General features: G+C 44.3%; 1 protein-coding gene across 3 annotated transcripts in view; it reads right to left on the bottom strand.

The window, feature by feature from the left end:
- Positions 1-966: 966 nt before the first annotated feature.
- Positions 967-19032, bottom strand: part of LOC137026698 (interleukin-17 receptor B-like) — a 31549-nt gene continuing 13483 nt past the window's right edge. For 2 of the 3 annotated variants that reach the window (XM_067394129.1, XM_067394130.1), the window contains exons 8-11: positions 12539-12605; positions 12359-12454; positions 3709-3972; positions 967-2194 (exon numbers count right to left, since the gene is read on the bottom strand). In XM_067394129.1, coding sequence (XP_067250230.1) covers positions 1809-2194; positions 3709-3972; positions 12359-12454; positions 12539-12605 — 813 coding nt within the window. In that variant the 3' untranslated portion in view covers positions 967-1808. The remainder of the gene's footprint in view (positions 2195-3708; positions 3973-12358; positions 12455-12538; positions 12606-19032) is intronic. The other variant, XM_067394131.1, reaches the window with a different exon arrangement.

Genomic DNA, 19032 nt, shown 5'->3' with positions numbered 1-19032 from the left:
CGTTTATTGCGATCTCAGAATTCAGACCAGCTGATAATACCTAGAATATCAAAATCATCCACAGGCGGTAGATCCTTCTCCTATTTGGCACCTAAACTCTGAAACAATCTTCCTAGCATTGTTCGGGATGCAGACACACTCTGTCAGTTTGAATCTAGACTAAAAACGCATCTCTTTAACCTGGCATACACATAACACATTATCAATTTATATTTTCAAATCCGTTAAAGGATTATTAGGCTGCATAAATTAGGTCAGCCGGAACCGGGAACACTTCTTATAACACCAGATATACTCGTTACATCAGAAGAAGAATGGCATCTACGCTAATATTAGTTTTTCTGTTTATCCCGAGGTTCACCGTAGTCAACCGTATCCAGATGAGACAGAGGATCTTGATATGACCACAACGCAGCCCTGAAGTATCAGCAGAGATCGAGTCGACTAGATCATCCATTGTGAAGACATCATCAACACGACAAACAGGGGCGCAGCTCCTCAACAACCGTCCATCCCGGTGTGTTGAATACAATCCTCAACTGGATGGAACTGAAATAAATAGTTTGAATGTTGCGATCCTATCAGACTTATGATAGCAACTTGAGTCGTAACAAAGCACTGTTCGCCAGAGGAGAACTGGCCCCCCGACTGAGCCTGGTTTCTCAACAAGGTTTTTTTCTCCATTTTAACACTTATTTGCCACCTGATGTCACCTGTTGGAGTTTGGGTTGCTTGCAACTGTCGCCTTTGGCTTGCTTAGTTGGGGACACTTGACATTTGATATTCAACAGTGCTTTGATCTGCCTGCATTGACAGTATTCTTTAAGAGCTGCTGTGCAGCCAAAATAATGTACCAGTTATCAATGTAAAGCTGCTTTGACACAATCTGCATTGTAAAAAGCACTATATAAATAAAGGTGACTTGACTTGACTCAAGGAAAAGTTGATTTCTCAGTTCATCACCCCTTTAATTTACCAACCGCAAGATACAAAACAATATATGGACAATATTTTTTCAATCAATGCAGTTAAGCAAATCACAATAAATCTATTTGGTATATAGATCTTATTTTTAATTTATAAGACATTTGCCTGTTAATCAATGTATTATCATTATAACAACAGAAAGAAAGGTTTATTAAAGATATGTCCTTAAATTTGTTAAATAAAATCAGTTTAAAGCAAATGAATAACACTGCGCAGTGCAGTAGGCCCTATATTAATAAAACTCAAACAAGCAGCAGAAACGATTTCTCTCGATATACTTGATAATTACGCCATATAAATTGGCACATCTTTTAGGAAAGGATCGATCTCAGACCATTGGCTAACACTGTGGAAAGGTTCTCTCACAGTTCCAGTAACATTAATAGACTGGTTCTCAAAACGATAGCATGACTTTGTCTGTACATCATTCATGGAACGTTTTTCTTCCTGTGTCATTTTAGCTGGACGTTCATCTAACAATTTTTAAATGTTCTGGTTTCAGAACATTCAGAGAATATTCAAAAGTCACAAAGTAAAATGTTAAACATTCACACAACCAAAAAAAAAAAAAGTTTGAAAACACTTGAAAAAACTGTTCAAAATGTCCAATCAGAGAAATAACATAATGAAAATGTAAAAAAAAAAAAATCTTAGAAAATATTTTTTTAGCCTGGTAGTTCTGCAGAGTTTAGCTCCAATCCTAATCAAACACCTGAAGCGGCTAAAGAAGGTGTTCACCATTACTTGGGTGTGTTTGATCAGAGCTGGAACTGAAGTCTTTTCAGGACAAACATAATGAAAAATAAACAGAAAGGCACATATTATAGCAAGAATTGAGTTTTTTCATCCAGGCTTTTGGCTTCAGCACAGGTTGGGAAGTCTGTATTGATTTCCATGTGCTCCAAGGCATTTTTGAAGTAGAAGGACCTGAAGCAGGTCAGCAGCACCGGGCTCTTGATCTCTCCACCCGACAGCTGTTGATGGAGTCGTTCCAAGTCTCGAGGCAGAACAAAGGTCCTGCAGCCTCTCAGCTCAGTTTGCACGCTCTTGTTGTCGTGGTCCAGGTTGATGACCCAGAACTTGTCCCGGCCGTGCGGGTCATGGGCAGCGCTGGACACTAGGTTGAGGGTCAGGGTGAAGAGAGTGCTGGCAGACGCTGAAACAGCGTCATCGGTCATGCCAGGAACGAGGTTTGATTTAAGGTTGTCTGCAAAGAGAAGCATTCATAAAAGAAAATGAAGTGTGTTTTCAGTGTCTTTTCTTTATATGATGTAGAGTTTATCAGTAATTGCCTAATATTGAGACAGTCTGTACATCTTCATTCATCTGCTTCACATTCTAATGAGTCACTGAGAATTGTCGGTTACACTTAATTTTAAGGAGCCTTAGTTAGTCTGATTATACATTTAACTACCATGTAATATTAATTCCGAACATGTATTTACTCTTGGGTTGGTTGCATGTAATTTTGCATAATTTACTGTTAATACTATAGTAAGTGTATGTAACACATATAAAGGACACTGTAAATAAAGTGTTACAGAATTATAAAACATTTAGAATACATTTGGGTTTTATTGAAATGAAAATAATACTTTCTAAAATGCTAATGAATTTAAAAATTACCATTTAAAAAAATGAAAGACATTCCATTCATTTATCAGATGTATTTGTATAATAATAACTCTTGATGACACAAGAACACAACTCAGAGCAGGATTTCAGACTTATTTCACCATGAAAGAAGCAAACGATTCAGATTTTATAACACAAAATGAACAGGTTCTAACTTTTAAGACATGTTACCAAATTCATCAAAACCTCAAATGATGCTGTTTATATTCATGTTGAAGCAAGATGGCAAAAACATGGCTTCTTCCTAACAGTCATATCCCAATTACTGAAGACTAACTTCAAAGCAAAGGATTGTGCACAAATAATTAAGCTACATTTTAAAAAGGATAATTGGGTATATGACAAAATGTCAAACGTGTGTGTGTGTGTGTGTGTGTGTGTGTATATATATATATATATATATATTATATAAAGGGATAATTTTACTAAAAGTGTAATTATTTTTATTTCATGAATAAAACAAAACACCTTTCATCAAAAATGAAAGTATTTTATTAAAAAAAAAGTATTTTATTCACAAAGGCTTGTCCGGTTCATATTTAAAGCTCGTTTCCATGAAATAAAAAAGGTATTTGGGACTTTTGCCCAAATTGCCCGTTTATATTTCACAATTCGGACTTTATAATGCAATTTTTTTTTTTTTTTTTTCAGATTATATCACTTTATCACACTAAATTTTCCCTTATAATTCCATCACAAAGTTTATATCTCTTTTTTCTCTGAACTGTGGGATATAGACTCGCAACAGCAAGTTTTAAAGGTCAAATTCTGAGATAAATTCACAGTTCTGTGAAAAGAAAGTCATACTTGTTTGATAAAAAGTTGCAATTACCTGGTTTTAATTTTCGTTTTTTCAAAGTGCATTTTGTCCACAAAATGTTTTTGCACATTCTATTTTGTGATTGGGCACATCATGAAATGCATATTCCTTTGAGATATTAACTGGATGAAATGCATTTTGTGACATGCTCAGTGCATTGTGTTCATGAAAGGCATTTTGTATAATCCACAAAATGAAAAGTACATTCACCACAAAATCTGAGCCAAACACATTGGTGCTGACAGGAAAACAACAAAGTTTGTTACCAGTCTGTGTGCGTCGAGGCGGTAAGATGATCAGGACTCGGTCAGCGAGGTCAGCCTGTGTGTGGAGCCAGCGGAGCGGCCCTTGTTCAGCTAGACTTCCTCTCTCCCACACGTCGATGACTACAGTTACACCACCGCGACTCCTCAGGAATTGAGTCAGGAGCATCACAGCGCGCTGAAACACACCGTCTACTGCAGGATACACCACCAACACCCGCACGGACGAGACGCGCTTCGAGCCACGAACCCACCAGAGGATTTGACCTGGAAGAGGACGAATGAGATGGGAATGACTAACTGCTAATGTCTCTCCACTATATGTGACCTGGGTCCGGTTTTTCAAAAGTAATCCACTAGGATTTTGGATAACGGATTGGATCAAATCTTGAAAAAGTGTTTTTCAAAAGAAAAAACGGATTAAATAATCAGATTAGATCACATAATCCAATCTTGGTTTTGATCTGGATCAAACCTTTAGTTTGGTTTTTTCAGAACTTTTTTTTAGGATTTGGATCACTTTGATCCAAAAAAACAGGATTATCCTGATCCCAACATGGGGTAGGATTTCAAGGTGGATTCCAGGAGGAAAATGTAGTAAAACTTTAAAACTAGTCAAAAAATACAACTTCAAAAGTTCATATCCGGATCAGATTGATCCAATCTGATGTTGCTTTAAAAAACTGGCTCCAAAAGTAAAATGGATTACGTGATCACGGATCGCAAAAAAAGGATTACTAAATCCGGATCAATTTTATCCGGATTAAACCTTTTGAAAAACCGGGCCCTGGAGATATGTTCACAATCAGGGCCGGATTGGGACTCATTTTCAGCCCTGGAGTTTTCATGCCTTAGACCGGCCCACTTTAATTCACGATTTACTATATTAATAATGTAATTAAAACCTCAGTATATACACTACCGTTCAAAAGTTTGGGGTCAGTAAGATTTGTTTTAAAAGAAGTATCTTATGCTCACCAAGCCTGCATTTATTTGATTAAAAATACAAACAAAAACAGTAATATTGTGAAATATTATTCAAATTTAAAACAGCTGTTTTCTATGTCAATATACAGTAAAGTGTAATTTATTCCTGTGATCAAAGCTGAATTTTCAGCATCATTACTCCAGTCTTCAGTGTCACATGATCCTTCAGAAATCATTCTGATATGATGATTTGATGCTCAAGAAACATTCATTATTATTATCAATGTTGAAAACTGTTGTGTACAAGTTTTTTCAAAATTCTTCGATGAATAGAAAGTTCAAAAGAACAGCATTTATTTAAAATAGAATATTTTCTAACATTAAGTAACACTTTACTGTAACTTTTGATCAGTTTAACTCATCCTTGATGAATAAAAGTATTGATTAATTTTATTTCTATCCCCCAAAAATAAAATTAAAATTCTTACTGACCCCAAACTTTTGAACAGTAGTGTAAGTCTGCAATAGTGCACTGTTCTCTACAACCTTGTAAATAATTGTATTTTTCAAAAATATCTTTAAATTTTAGCATTTTGTGTACTATCATTTGTACTATCATGGGTATTTGGAGTTATTTTTATAGTTAGGTCTATAATAATGATTTTATAGTGTGAACCATTGATTAATGCTCTAGCCATCTAGTGGCTGTAGTTAAAAATTCATGTTATTTTCATTTTAATTTATGTAAGCGTTTGCTTTCCAGTAGATGGCAGTAATCGTCCACTAAACCCAGGTACAATTTTCATCTCTATCACTATGAATGAAATTTAGAAATGTAGATCTTTATTAAAGTGGATTTAACATAAAATTTAGCTATTTTATATAAATGTATATACTTAAATTATTACAAATTGAGGCAAATAAATAACACAAAATACCATAAATCCTACAAAACTGCACAACTTTACAGTAAAATATTAAAGTATTACGTTCGTTTAAAAAAAAAAGTTACATGTTACAAAATCACATTTTACTGTCTGGTTATGTAAGCTAATTGGACAGAAAAATTAATATTGTTGGCCAATGTGTAATAGCATAGCTAGCAACATAACATAAGTGATAGGCCATATTTTATTATTTGCCTACTATTATTATTACGATATGAGTAAGCTGCATACATGCCTTTATCTTGTTTGCATGTTTTCCCCTCTTCCTTTTTATTTATTTACGTTACTTAAATCGGCCTCCGGTGGCTTAGACCTTTTGCCTTACCATAATTTAGTGTTGATTTAGAACTTGTCCCGCTGTCCCTACAGACTTCACCTCATCCCTTCTTCTCGTATACTTTTGAGTGAGTTGTCTTCTCTGAGTGCACACTCCGAGTCCCTCCCGACCAGGTTTATTTACCCACCGAGTGACATGATATCATTGATGTTGCATGCAAATGAGCGGTAAAAACCATAGACTGTAAAAACCGGATTGCACATTCATTTTAGGAGTAAAGCTAGGGTTAGGATTATAAATCCTAGAGTTAGATTTTAGGTTAATGGTTGGGTTATGTTTAGGGGTAAAATTAACAGTATATACAAATATTAATTAAATACAAGTACTTTAAATGTGATTACAATGCACCAACATGTATGTACATACTAAGTATTTTGGATCAAATGGTACTGTCATGTCTTTGGTCTGATTTGCCAAGTTTTGTTGTCTTGTCTCTGTGTCTGCGTGCCCTGTTGTCTTCTAGCTCATCAGTTTTGTTTTGACAGCCCTCCATGTGCTTTGCTGTCAGTGTGGCATTTTCCCCTCCCACTCGTTATCCTTATCTTCAATTGTGTTCTGTCACACCTGTTGCCACTTATCCCTCATTAGCTTTCCTCTATATTAGATCCTCTTGTGCTCAGTCTTTTGTCAGACCGTTGTTGTATGTTTGAGCTAACGCTTCACTCTTGAACTTCTCCTCTTGTTTGCCTAGTCTTGTCATGTTGTGTCTTTTAGGCTCCAAGTGCTATTTTGTTTTGTTTCTTTTTGTTCTATTCCCTGCCCTGACTTTCCTTGAGTCGGTTGAGACTTGGATGCATCGCTTCAGCCCCTCTCTGCAATCTCAACGCTCTCACCTGGAGACTTGGTGAGATTTCAACGCTGCGTCATGGACAGCGCTCTAGGCAGAGTGACTTCCACGCTGCATCACAAGCGACGCTAGGACCTTGTTTTGGACGCTCTCTCTCTTGTGTTCCTGTTTTCTTTCCCCCTTGTGCTCAGTGAGAGCAAAATAAAACTTTTCTGTTACCTGCAATTGAATCCGTGTTTTCCCCTGACAGAACGGTCTGACTCAAGATGGATTCAGCAGGTGCAGACCAAGTCAGAACTGCAGTAAGTCAACAGGGACAACATTTGTTGGGACAGCATTCCAGTCAGTTAACTGTCACTTCAAGGGAGGTTGAGTGCCTGACAGCTCAAGTAGGAGATCTCAATCTACAGATACAAGAACTCCAACGGGAAGCTTTGGCCAGCAGGTCAGCTGATACTTTTGGCCATTCTCCATCTCATGCTGAGCCTGAACCCCATCCCAATAATCCGCCACCCTATGACGGTGATCCCAACTCCTGCCGGGCCTTCTTGTCCCAGTGCTCTTGTCTTCTCAATCCAGCCTTGCCGCTATGTTACTGAGGAGTCCCAGGTAGCATTTGTTATCACCCTCATGAAAGGAAGGGCCCATGACTGGGCAAGGGCTGTGTGCGATGCTCAAGCTTCATTCTGTGCAACATTCAAGGACTTCCGAGCTGAGATGATAAAGCTATTTGACCGCTCTGCTCAGGGCGATGAGGCAGCCTCCCAGTTGGCGCGGTTGAGTCAGGGCAGACGTTCAGGTACCGACTACTCAATCAAGTTCAGAACCATTGCGGCCGCCTGTGACTGGAACGAAGCGGCTTTACGTGCAAGGTTTCGGGAGGGGTTGAATGACGACATCCAGGATGAGATCGTCACTCACGAGCTGCCTCATGATTTTGACACCCTTGTGGAGCTGGCGCTTCGTGTGGAGGGGCGTCTTCAACGTCGACGCCAGCAGTGGACAACTCAATCTCCCTGGATGTTGGAGGAGGGTGTCTCCAGTGCTGCTTCCTCTTCCTCGTCTCCTTCAGCGGACCCTGAGCCCATGCAAGTGGGGCGTCTTCGACTCACCCCTAAGGAAAAGCAGGATCATTTGACTCAAGGTCTTTGCCTCTACTGTGGGAAGCCAGGCCATCGGGCTATCCGGTGTCCTTTAAAAGCCGGAGCCCATCAGTAACCCGGGGGATCCTGGTGGGCACTACTTGTCACAACTCCCCCATCTCACGTACACTGCTAAAGGTCTCTGTTCAGTATAAGGACACTGTCCATTCCTGTTCGACTCTGATCGACTCAGGTGCCAGAGGATGTCTCTGTTGCTGCGCTGTAGGGTATTCCTGCCATTCCACTTTCCTCTCCTATCTCTGTCCGCTCCCTCAATGGTCTCATTTCCTCCATTACCCACTCCACACCTTCCGTAAGTCTTACTGTATCTGGCAATAACCGTGAGGTGATTGAGCTGTACCTCCTAAATTCCCTGGGAGCTCCCGTTGTCCTTGGACACCCATGGCTGGTGCAGCACAACCCTCACATGGATTGGTCTGGTAATTCTGTGTTCTCTTGGAGTCAGTCTTGTCTTGCATCATGTTTGGGTGCTGCCTTGTCTCCTGGCTCTGTGTCTTCTGTTTTTCAGGTTGAGGAGGTCAATCTCACCGGGGTCCCGGAGGGGTACCGCGATCTTTGTCAGGTCTTCAGTAAGTCCCGGGCCACATCCTTACCACCTCATCGGCCATATGACTGTGCCATCGATCTCCTCCCAGGCACTTCTCTGCCCAAGGGTCATCTGTAGTCCCTATCTGGTCCTGAGAGAGAGGCCATGGACAAGTATATTCAGGAATCCTTAAATGCCAGCCTCATCCATCCTTCTTCCTCAACCGCTGGGGCTGGGTTCTTCTTTGTTAAGAAGGATGGCTCGCTGCGACCCTGCATTGACTACCGGGGTCTTAATGACATCACCATAAGAAACAGGTATCCTCTGCCTTTGATGTCATCAGCCTTTGAATTGCTCCAGGGTCTTTACCAAGCTAGACCTCCGAAATGCTTACCATTTGGTCTGCATACGCGAAGGGGATGATTGGAAGACCGCATTTAACACCCCAACGGGACACTTTGAATACCGGGTTCTACCCTTTGAGCTCACCAATGCCCCAGCTGTCTTCCAGGCCCTGGTGAATGACGTGTTGAGAGAGATGGTGAACGGATTTGTCTTTGTGTACCTTGATGATATTGTCATCTTCTCTACTGTACTGTCATGACTTCGGTCTGATTTGCCAAATTTTGTTGTCTTGTCTCTGTGTCTGCGTGCCCTGTTGTCTTCTAGCTCAATAGTTTTGTTTTGACAGCCCTCCACGTGCTTTGCTGTCAGAGTGGCGTTTTCCGCTCCCACACGTTATCCTTATCTTCAATTGTGTTCTCTGTCACACCTGTTGCCACTTATCCCTCATTAGCTTTCCCCTATATTATATCCTCTCCTTTGTCAGACCGTTGTTGTATGATTGATCTAACGCTTCACTCTTGACCTTCTCCTTGTTTCCCTAGTCTTGTTGTGTCTATTAGGCTCCAAGTGCTGTTTTGGTTTTGTTTCTTTTGTTTTGACCAGTTATTTCTCATTCTGCCAGACCTTTTTGTTCTACTCCCTGCCCTGACTCTCCTTGTGTCGGTTGAGACTTGGATGCATCGCTCCAGCCCCTCTCTGCAATCTCAACGCTCTCACCTGGAGACTTGGTGAGATTTCAACGCTGCGTCACAGACAGCGCTCTAGGCAGAGTGACTTCCATGCTGCGTCACAAGCGATGCTAGGACCTTGTTTTGGATGTTCTCTCTCTTGTGTTCCTGTTTTCTTTCCCCCTTGTGCTCAGTGAGAGCAAAATAAAACTTTTCTGTTACCTGCAATTGAATCAGTGTTTTTCTCTGGCAGGTACATAGTAGGTAAGGCCACCTGATATAAAGTCTGACCCATTATTTTTTTTGGAATTGTATTTTCTCAATTTAAATCTATTCACGCACAGTTTGGAACCGAACAGTGAATGAAAGTACAGGATATGACTGGATAACAGAGATCGTTTGAAATATTAAACCACTGTAAGAATATAATTTAAATGTATGCCTGATTTTTTTTCTTTTGTGGAATATAATCATGTTTTGTCTCAATCATATTGGAATGTCTCACTGTAAAACCTAAAAGTGAAATTAAATTAAATTAATCTGTTCCCCAAACTAGTAATTAATAACCCCCCGAACCCGTTTAAGGGTAATAATTTAAATGATATCCAACAATTAAAAAACATTAGATACACAAATGATAGGATTCAGCAAACTGATCTTTTTCTACAAAAGCACTTTTTTTTTGTTTTGTTTTTTTTTTGTTAGAGTTACTGGCTGCAGTCTTCATTGTTTAATTGTTGGTGATTTTAATATCCATGTAAATAATGAAAAAGGCGCATTAGGATTAGCATTTAAAGACATTCTAAACTCTATTAGAGTTACACAACATGTGTCATCATACTTAAGATCTAATATTGTCACATGGAATCGATGTTGAAATTCTGCAACAAAGCGATGACATCTCAGCTCGTTATCTAGTCTCATGTATACTCCCATTTAGCTAAGGCTGCAAAACAAACTCCCTGTTACAAATATGGTATCACTTCTACCACCTCAATGTTGCAACAGAAACCATCTTAACTAACTCTCTTTTCCAGCACTTTAGACACGGTTGCTTCTTTGCACTCAAAGATGATTGAGGAAAATAGTCAAGACACCATGGTATAATGAACAAGCTCTGCTCAAGTGAGCAGACCAAAAATGGAGTGCTAGAAGAAAACATTTCCATGGAAGTTTTGTGGAAGCTGTCTAGTTCTGTAGGCTACACAATCATGGGGAAGACTGCTGACTTGACAGTTGTCAAAAAGATGACCATTGACACCTTGCCCAAGGAGGGCAAGACACAAAAGGTCATTGTAAAAGAGGCTGGCTGTTCACAGAGCTCAGTGTCCAAGCACATTAATAAAGAGGCGAAGGGAAGGAAAAGATGCAGTAGAAAAAAGTGTACAAGCAATAGGGATAACCGCACCCTGGAGAGGATTGTGAAACAAAACCCATTCAAAAATGTGGGGGAGATTCACAAAGAGTGGACTGCAGCTGGAGTCAGTGCTTCAAGAACCACTACGCACAGACGTATGCAAGACATGGGTTTCAGCTGTCGCATTCCTTGTGTCAAGCCACTCTTGAACAACAGACAGCGTCAGAAGCGGCTAAAGACAAAAAGGACTGGACTGCTGCTGAGTGGTCCAAAGTTATGTTCTCTGATGAAAGTAAATTTTGCATTTCCTTTGGAAATCAGGGTCCCAGAGTCTGGAGGAAGAGAGGAGAGGCACACAATCCACGTTGCTTGAGGTCCAGTGTAAAGTTTCCACAGTCAGTGATGGTTTGGGGTGCCATGTCATCTGCTGGTGTTGGTCCACTGTGCTTTCTGAGGTCCAAGGTCAACGCAGTCATATACCAGGAAGTTTTAGAGCACTTCATGCTTCCTGCTGCTGACCAACTTTATGGAGATGCAGATTTCATTTTTCAACAGGACTTGGCACCTGCGCACAGTGCCAAAGCTACCAGTACCTGGTTTAAGGATCATGGTATTCCTGTTCTTAACTGGCCAGCAAACTCGCCTGACCTTAACCTCATAGAAAATCTATGGGGTATTGTGAAGAGGAAGATGCGATATGCCAGACCCAACAATGCAGAAGAGCTGAAGGCCACTATCAGAGCAACCTGGGCTCTCATAACACCTGAGCAGTGCCACAGACTGATCGACTCCATGCCACGCCACATTGCTGCAGTAATTCAGGCAAAAGAAGCCCCAACTAAGTATTGAGTGCTGTACATGCTCATACTTTTCATGTTCATACTTTTCAGTTGGCCAAGATTTCTAAAAATCCTTTCTTTGTATTGGTCTTAAGTAATATTCTAATTTTCTAAGATACTGAATTTGGGATTTTCCTTAGTTGTCAGTTATAATTATCAAAATTAAAAGAAATAAACATTTGAAATATATCAGTCTGTGCGTAATGACTGAATATAATATACAAGTTTCACTTTTTGAATGGAATTAGTGAAATAAATAAACTTTTTGATGATATTCTAATTATATGACCAGCACCTGTATGTGACACTAGTAATATTCAGTACTATTTAGGGTGGACAGAGTGGATAGTATGCACATTGGGATGCAGGGTGAATGTTGAAATTAAGTGTTAATGTGTTTTTCATCTTTGAGTTTAACTTCTTTTTTTTTTTTTTTTGAGTTCTGCCAACTTACTAGAGTTTCCTCTTTTTTTTCCATACAATGGAAGCCAAAGGGCACAAAAACTTGTAATCTAGTAACCAATGATCTTCAAAATATCTTCCTTTGTGTTCCACAAAAGAAAGAAAGAAATGTAGATTTGGAACAAAATGTCAGTGAGTAAATGATTATCTAATTTTCATTTTGGGGTGAAATAACCCTTTAAATCAGATGAACGAAGGTCTTACGGGTGTGGAACGACATGAGGGAGAGTAATTAATGACAGAATTTTCATTTTTGGGTGAACTAACCCTTTAAATCATTTTATTGTTCACTTACACATGATGCAGCAGCAGAGAAGTACCAAAAGGAAAAGAAGCACCAGCATGCATCCAGCACCAATGGCCAAATCAGGCCTGTCTGAAACAGAAAATCCTAAGAGTAACCAGACAAAGGTTCTGAACAGACAATAAAATGAATAAATGAGTAAAATGAGAAGATGAATTATGAGATACTCACCCCTACACTTCACTTCATGCTGAGCATAACTATCATGCGAACATGATGCTTCAAAGTGAGGTAATATCTGCCATTATATAATACCAGACCAATGTTAATTAAAAAGTCCTTTAAAATTACTCAAGTCAGTTATTATGTGTTAAAAAGAGCATTATTTTTTATAGTATATTTATGTTTTTTTGTCTTTATTTTGACAGGACAGGCAAGGAGAGACAGAAAGAGAAAGGAAAGGAGAAAATGGGTCAGTTTACCTACAGAGAATATGTCTTAAAAATTAACTTTGTTTTTACTCATTGACCTATATTGAGCAAATTAATAGTAAAAAGTTGAGCATTTTAAGTTAATTTCCATTACTTTTCGGAGTGGAACTCTACGCTGCATCCTCAGTTTGAATGCTTTGTGTATGTTGGCCTGATCAGATGTGCCGGGAGTTGAGGTGGACATGCTCCTCTCTGGTCCATCTTATGAGGAGCTGGTTGATGTAATGACCGCTTGCCACAGCTAAATTAAACCTAGACAGGAAGTTACCCCGAGCCGGATCCCTTTACAAACCGGCAAATCCACAGAAAATAGCAGTCGCAAAATAGATTCGGGCCACATCCGTGGAAACGAAAGCACGTTTTTTTCTGGAGTTTTACAAGATGAGACGGCAACAGTTGGTATCGTACCTCAAAAAACTTCAAGAGTGGTCAAACTGTTCTACTAATGAATTAATTTCTTACTGATTATGTTGTTTACTCGTTAGCCTGCTGGGAGCTTTTTTAGATCGGTATTGAATCGTAATGTTAGCTAACTCTTGTTATCAGAAGGTATGTTAACAATGCAATGCAATTTTACTTGTATAGCACATTTCATACATACGGAGCCCCGGACATGACATGCAGGACAAAAAAAGTAGGCTAAATCGTGCGCACAATTTAGTAAATTGAGGGAATGAAATAGTAAATCACGCAAGATTTTTTTCTTGTATGTCATGTGCGGGGCTCTGTACATACAAAATTGTAATTCAAAGTGCTTTACATAAAGAAGAACGTCTCGGTTACATAGGTAACCCTCGTTCCCTGAAGGAGGGAACGGAGACGTACGTCGGACAGACCGACGAATAGGAATCTCGCTAGAGAGGCCAATCTACTTTGAGTGTAACTAAAACGAGCCAATGCACATTGGCATGCAATCATATGCATCAGCTGCTCGCCACGCAGCGCGGGTATATAGTGAGCAGCAGGTGCGTTGCATCTTCAGGTTTTCGCTGAGGAGCCGAACCCAGCAGGCGGCAGCATCAGCAGGATGGATAAGTACATATGGACTAACCTTGTAGGTTGTACAACATATGGAAGAACTGGGGTGACTCCACTCGGTGAGAGATGGGTTCTCCCAGAGGGAAAGACACGGGCTTCGTTTAGGAGCAGCCGTGGAAAAAGCCATATGGGATCCCCGTAGGGTCACACATATGGAACCCAGCCTAAATCCGGTTCTCAAGGATACAACGGAGTATAGGCCTGGCGCCAGACGCTCCGCCACGTCGGCTGCCGAAGGGTAACCGGAGGACTCAACGGGGTCTGCCCGTAGGGACTCTCTGGAGAATAGAACGCCATGTAGCGCAGCAAGCCGACACTAAGCCTGACCTGAGGCGAGAACACGGGAGGAGACCGGCTCAACACGAAGGCTATAGTATCTAGCAAATGTGTTAGGTGTCGCCCAGCCCGCAGCTCTACAAATGTCTGTTAGCGAGGCGCCACGAGCCAGCGCCCAGGAGGATGCCACACCTCTCGTGGAGTGAGCATGCAACCTGAGCGGGCAGGGCACGCCCTGAGCTTGGTAAGCCAGGGCGATGGCATCCACTATCCAGTGGGCCATCCTCTGCTTGGAGACAGCCTTTCCCTTCTGCTGGCCTGCGTAACAGACAAAGAGCTGGTCTGAGGTCCTGAAGCTTCGAGTTCTGTCTATGTACAGTCGCAAGGCGCGAACTGGACAGAGAAAAGCCGGGGCTGGGTCTTCCTCCTCCGAGGGCAGCGCTTGCAGGCTCACTACCTGGTCCCTGAAGGGAGTGGTAGGAACCTTGGGCACATAGCCAGGCCGGGGTCTCAGTACCACGTGGCTGTCACCCGGCCCGAACTCTAGGCACGATTCGTCGACCGAAATGACTGCAGGTCCCCTACCCTCTTGATGGAGGCCAATGCCACCAGCAGCAAAGTCTTCATAGACAGAATCTTTAAGTCTGCTGACAGCAAAGGCTCAAAGGGAGCAATCTGGAGTGCTCTGAGCACCAGAGTAAGGTCCCAAGAGGGTATGGAGGGGGGACGAGGAGGATTTAACCGTCTCGCCCCCCTAAGGAACCTGATGACCAGGTCGTGCTGACCAACAGATTTGCCATCTATGTGGTCATGGTAAGCAGATATGGCAGCAGTATGGACTTTGAGGGTGGAGGGGGACAGCCTACGCTCCAACCCTTGCTGCAAGAAGGAAAGCACGACTCCGATCGAGCATCTTCGAGGATCTTCTCGGCGAGAAGAGCACCACTCGACGAACAGGTTCCACTTCGAGGCGTAAGCACGTCTCGTAGACAGTGCACATGCCGAAGTGATGGTGTTAAGTACCTCAGGGGGTAAGTCACCTAGAACCTCCGCGTCCCGTCCAGGGACCAGACATGGAGTTTCCAGAGGTCTGGACGCGGGTGCCAAAGAGTGCCCCGTCTCTGAGAAAGAAGGTCTTTCCTCAGAGGGATGGGCCAGGGAGGGGCTGTCGCGAGGAGTGAGAGTTCTGGGAACCAGGTCCGGTTGGGCCAGTAAAGCGCAACTAACAAGACCTGCTCCTCATCCTCCCTGACTTAGCACAGGGTCTGTGCAAGTAGGCTCACTGGGGGAAACGCATATTTGCGCAGGCCCCGGGGCCAGCTGTGAGCCAGTGCATCTGTCCCAAGTGTCCCCTCGGTCAGAGAGTAAAACAACTGGCAGTGGGAGGTTTCTGGTGAGGCAAACAGGTCTACCTGAGCCTCTCCGAACTCTCTCCAGATCAGCTGAACCACCTGGGGGTGGAGTCGCCATTCTCCTGGCAGCGCAGCTCGTGATAGCTCGTCGGCCACACGGTTGAGCACACCAGGGACATGAATGGCGAGAAGCGACCTCAGAAGCTTCCGACTCCACAGGAGGAGATGGGGGGCGAGTTGCGACATGCGACGGGAGCGTAGACCACCTTGACGGTTGATGTACGCAACGGTCGCAGTGTCCGTACGGACCAGTACATGCTTGCCCCGTAGCAGGCCTTTGAGGCGGCTCAGAGCAAGGCGTACTGCCAGCAACTCGAGGCAGTTGATGTGCCAATGCAGATGGGGTCCCGTCCAAACCCCTGACACTGCATGCCCGTTGTACGTGGCACCCCAGCCGGTGGCAGAAGCATCTGTGAACACCACAGCATGCCGGGACACCTGTTCTAGGGGCACTCCTGCCCGAAGAAACAAGGGGTCCGACTGAAGGTTCGGCGGCACTCCTGAGTGATTGGCACCCGGAACTTGCCGCGCTGCCACGCCCATCTCGGGACTCGGCCGTGAAGCCAGTGCTGAAGCGGTCTCATATGAAGCAGACCGAGCGGTGTTACAGCCGCAGCAGCCGCCATATGCCCCAGGAGCCTCTGAAAGAACTTCAGTGGGACCGCTGTCCTGCCATTGAATGTATGTGTTTGCACAACTGATCCCGGGACTGTGCTAGAATGAGCCAGTCGTCGAGATAGTTGAAAATGCGAACACCCTGTTCTCTCATGGGAACAAGGGCTCCCTCCACGACTTTCGTGAAGACGCGGGGAGACAGGGCCAGCCCGAAGGGTAGGACTCTGTACTGATATGCTCGACCTTCGAACGCGAATCTCAGGAATGGCCTGTGTCGCGGAAGAATTGAAACATGGAAGTACGCGTCCTTCAGGTCAATCGCTGCAAACCAATCTCGGGGACGGATGCACTCGAAAATGCGTTTCTGCGTGAGCATTTTGAATGGTAGCTTGTGGAGGCTCCGATTCAAAACTCGCAGGTCCAAGATCGGTCGTAACCCGCCGCTTTTCTTGGGTACAATGAAGTAGGGGCTGTAGAACCCCGACCTCAAATCGGCTGGAGGGACCGGCTCTATCGCGTCCTTCGCCAGTAGGACTGCGATCTCCGCACGCAGGACAGGGGCATCGGCATCTTTCACTGTAGTGAAGAGGACGTCCCTGAACTTGGGGGGGAAGCCGGGCGAACTGAATCGCAAAGCCGACTCTGATGGTCCGAAGGAGCCAGCGAGACGGACTGGGGAGCGCTAACCCGGCTCGCAGAGACCGTACAAGCAGGACCAAAGGGACCACCGGTGTACCCGCAGCAGGGCAGCGAGGTGGAACACAGGGACGCGGCTCGGGGGGCTCTCTTTGTGAGGCGGCCCGAAGCGGCGTCACAGTGTGCTAGGCAACACTTACCTGGCTCCACGGATGGACAGAGGGAGCAGTCGAGGCTTTGGCTGCCCGCTGCTGTCCACTGGCGACAGAAGAGGGGGATGAGAGTGGTGAGGTTTTCACCTCCCACTGCTCTCCAAACCCTCTTCAGACCTGGAAATGGAGGAACTGCTCTTTAAAATTTGGGTACTGCTGCCTCTTGGGTCAGTGGCGGAACGGAAACAAACCCAATAAAAGGATTTACCACCTGGCCCTCCTCCAGGGGTGGAAGAGCAGCCCCACCCATCTCTGGGTCGCCCGTCTCAGGGGTGATTCTCACCAACCAGTTAAACAGCTGCAGAGACGGGAGGCATCATCTCCCCGCAATGGATACAGCAGAGCCTGCTGGGCCGGAGTTTCTTGCAGGGGACGACACCCTTGGCGACGAGCAGACTGAGGGGCGGCCCAAGAGGAACTCAATGGTTTGTCATGGGAAGCTCCCCGATCCGCTACTAACTGAGGAGAACCGCTGGGCTCAGTCCTCGACAGTGTCACCGAAAAGGCCACCTCGTAAGATGGGAGCATTGAGAAAGCATTTATCTTGACAACCTCTCACAACTCACAAGGTAAGCCAGGGGGCACTTCTGGACCACTGAGGTGGACATCGTCTGGCTGAGGGCCTGCGCCGTGACTTTGATCACGGTTAGTCAACAAGCGCAGCTCAACCCCAGCACAGAACTACCCTCATGCAAAAAGAGTGCCTTGGCCTCACATGCAGGGTGGGTGTGGTCTGTGTACAGCCACCCCATCCAAGAGGGTAGTGAGAGAGGAAAAACTTATGCAGATTCTGGCACCTTTGGCATTCCATATTTATGGCACCAAAATACCCCCATACTGCCAAGTTTTCCATGCACATCTGGAAGACCCAGGAAAGCATGGCTGTAAACTCCGAATCTGAGTCAGCATAAGCACACACCATTACAGTGGGCAGCGTCACCCTCATTTCCAGAGCATAACAGCACTCTCTCCGATGCTGCAATCGACGTCTGTCCCTCAGCTGGAGCTCTGAATGAAATGCTAGGTTCCCCTATGAAAAGGACCAGCAATTCAATCCAGAAACTGCACAGCTTGCAATGCGCTAGAGAGGGAGGGGCCCTAGGGGGTTGGTTCCCCGAAGGAACCCCTCAACCTCATGTCACCCAAGCCATATCAGCAAAGTAGACCTCTTCTGGTGCACCAGAGAGGGCGCTACAATGGAGATTATGCAAGGGAACCGCGCATCTAGAGCGCCGAGTGAGCGCTGGGTTGCCGTGACAACCCGCGCTGCAGCCCGGCAGCTCGACGGCACACGACACGCAGAGGAGCGAGAGGTTTGCTCTCGTTGATCTCCACGGTCTCCCAGAGTGTCGGGCAGACCCGCGGCTGTGCTTTTACACACAAGCGGCAGCTGGCCAACAACAGAGGGGACTCAAGCTTCCCGGAGAAAGAAGAGTCACGACCGGCGTGTCGACGTGATCATGTTCTCATATGAAAACATGAACACCCACGAACCTCACTTCAGCACGCGCCCAGACATGTGAAACGGTGATTGTGGCCGTCAGTGAGGACAGGAACGACCGCATCCAGAAACACAAGTAGGATGTCGTCTTTAAAAAGACGCGAATCTACTTGTGTAAGCTCTTTCAGGGACTTTACTCTTTTAGAAGTGCTGAAGCACGCAGGGGAACGGCCACCGCAACACAGACAGGGATTGTGTGCAGCCTGTCGTGTGCTTTCTCTCTCTTTGAAGGCGCTCACTCTTACCAGACGTAAAAACGGCTTTTCAGCGCTCAAAAGCGCACCGTACCGGCCGTGAGAACAGCCTTCTGACGCTGTTAAACAGCTATTTGTTCAAAAACGGCAAACGAAACAAAAACAGAAAAAGAGAGGACTTCGACCCCGCTGCTGTGCTGTTCGCCCTCACTCAAAAAAAGAGAAGTTCAACCAAAAAGCTTGACTCGTCTTCTAGCAGACACTCGCTTGCAGAGAACAGGAACAAACACCGTTCGGCTCCGAAGCGAAAAGCTGAAGATGCAACGCACCTGCTGCTCATTATATACCCG

The sequence above is a fragment of the Chanodichthys erythropterus genome, chromosome 9 (assembly GCF_024489055.1).
Source record: "Chanodichthys erythropterus isolate Z2021 chromosome 9, ASM2448905v1, whole genome shotgun sequence".
NCBI lineage: Eukaryota > Metazoa > Chordata > Actinopteri > Cypriniformes > Xenocyprididae > Chanodichthys > Chanodichthys erythropterus.
Note: the sequence above shows the minus strand (reverse complement) of the source record. Positions and strands in the feature narration are given on the sequence as shown.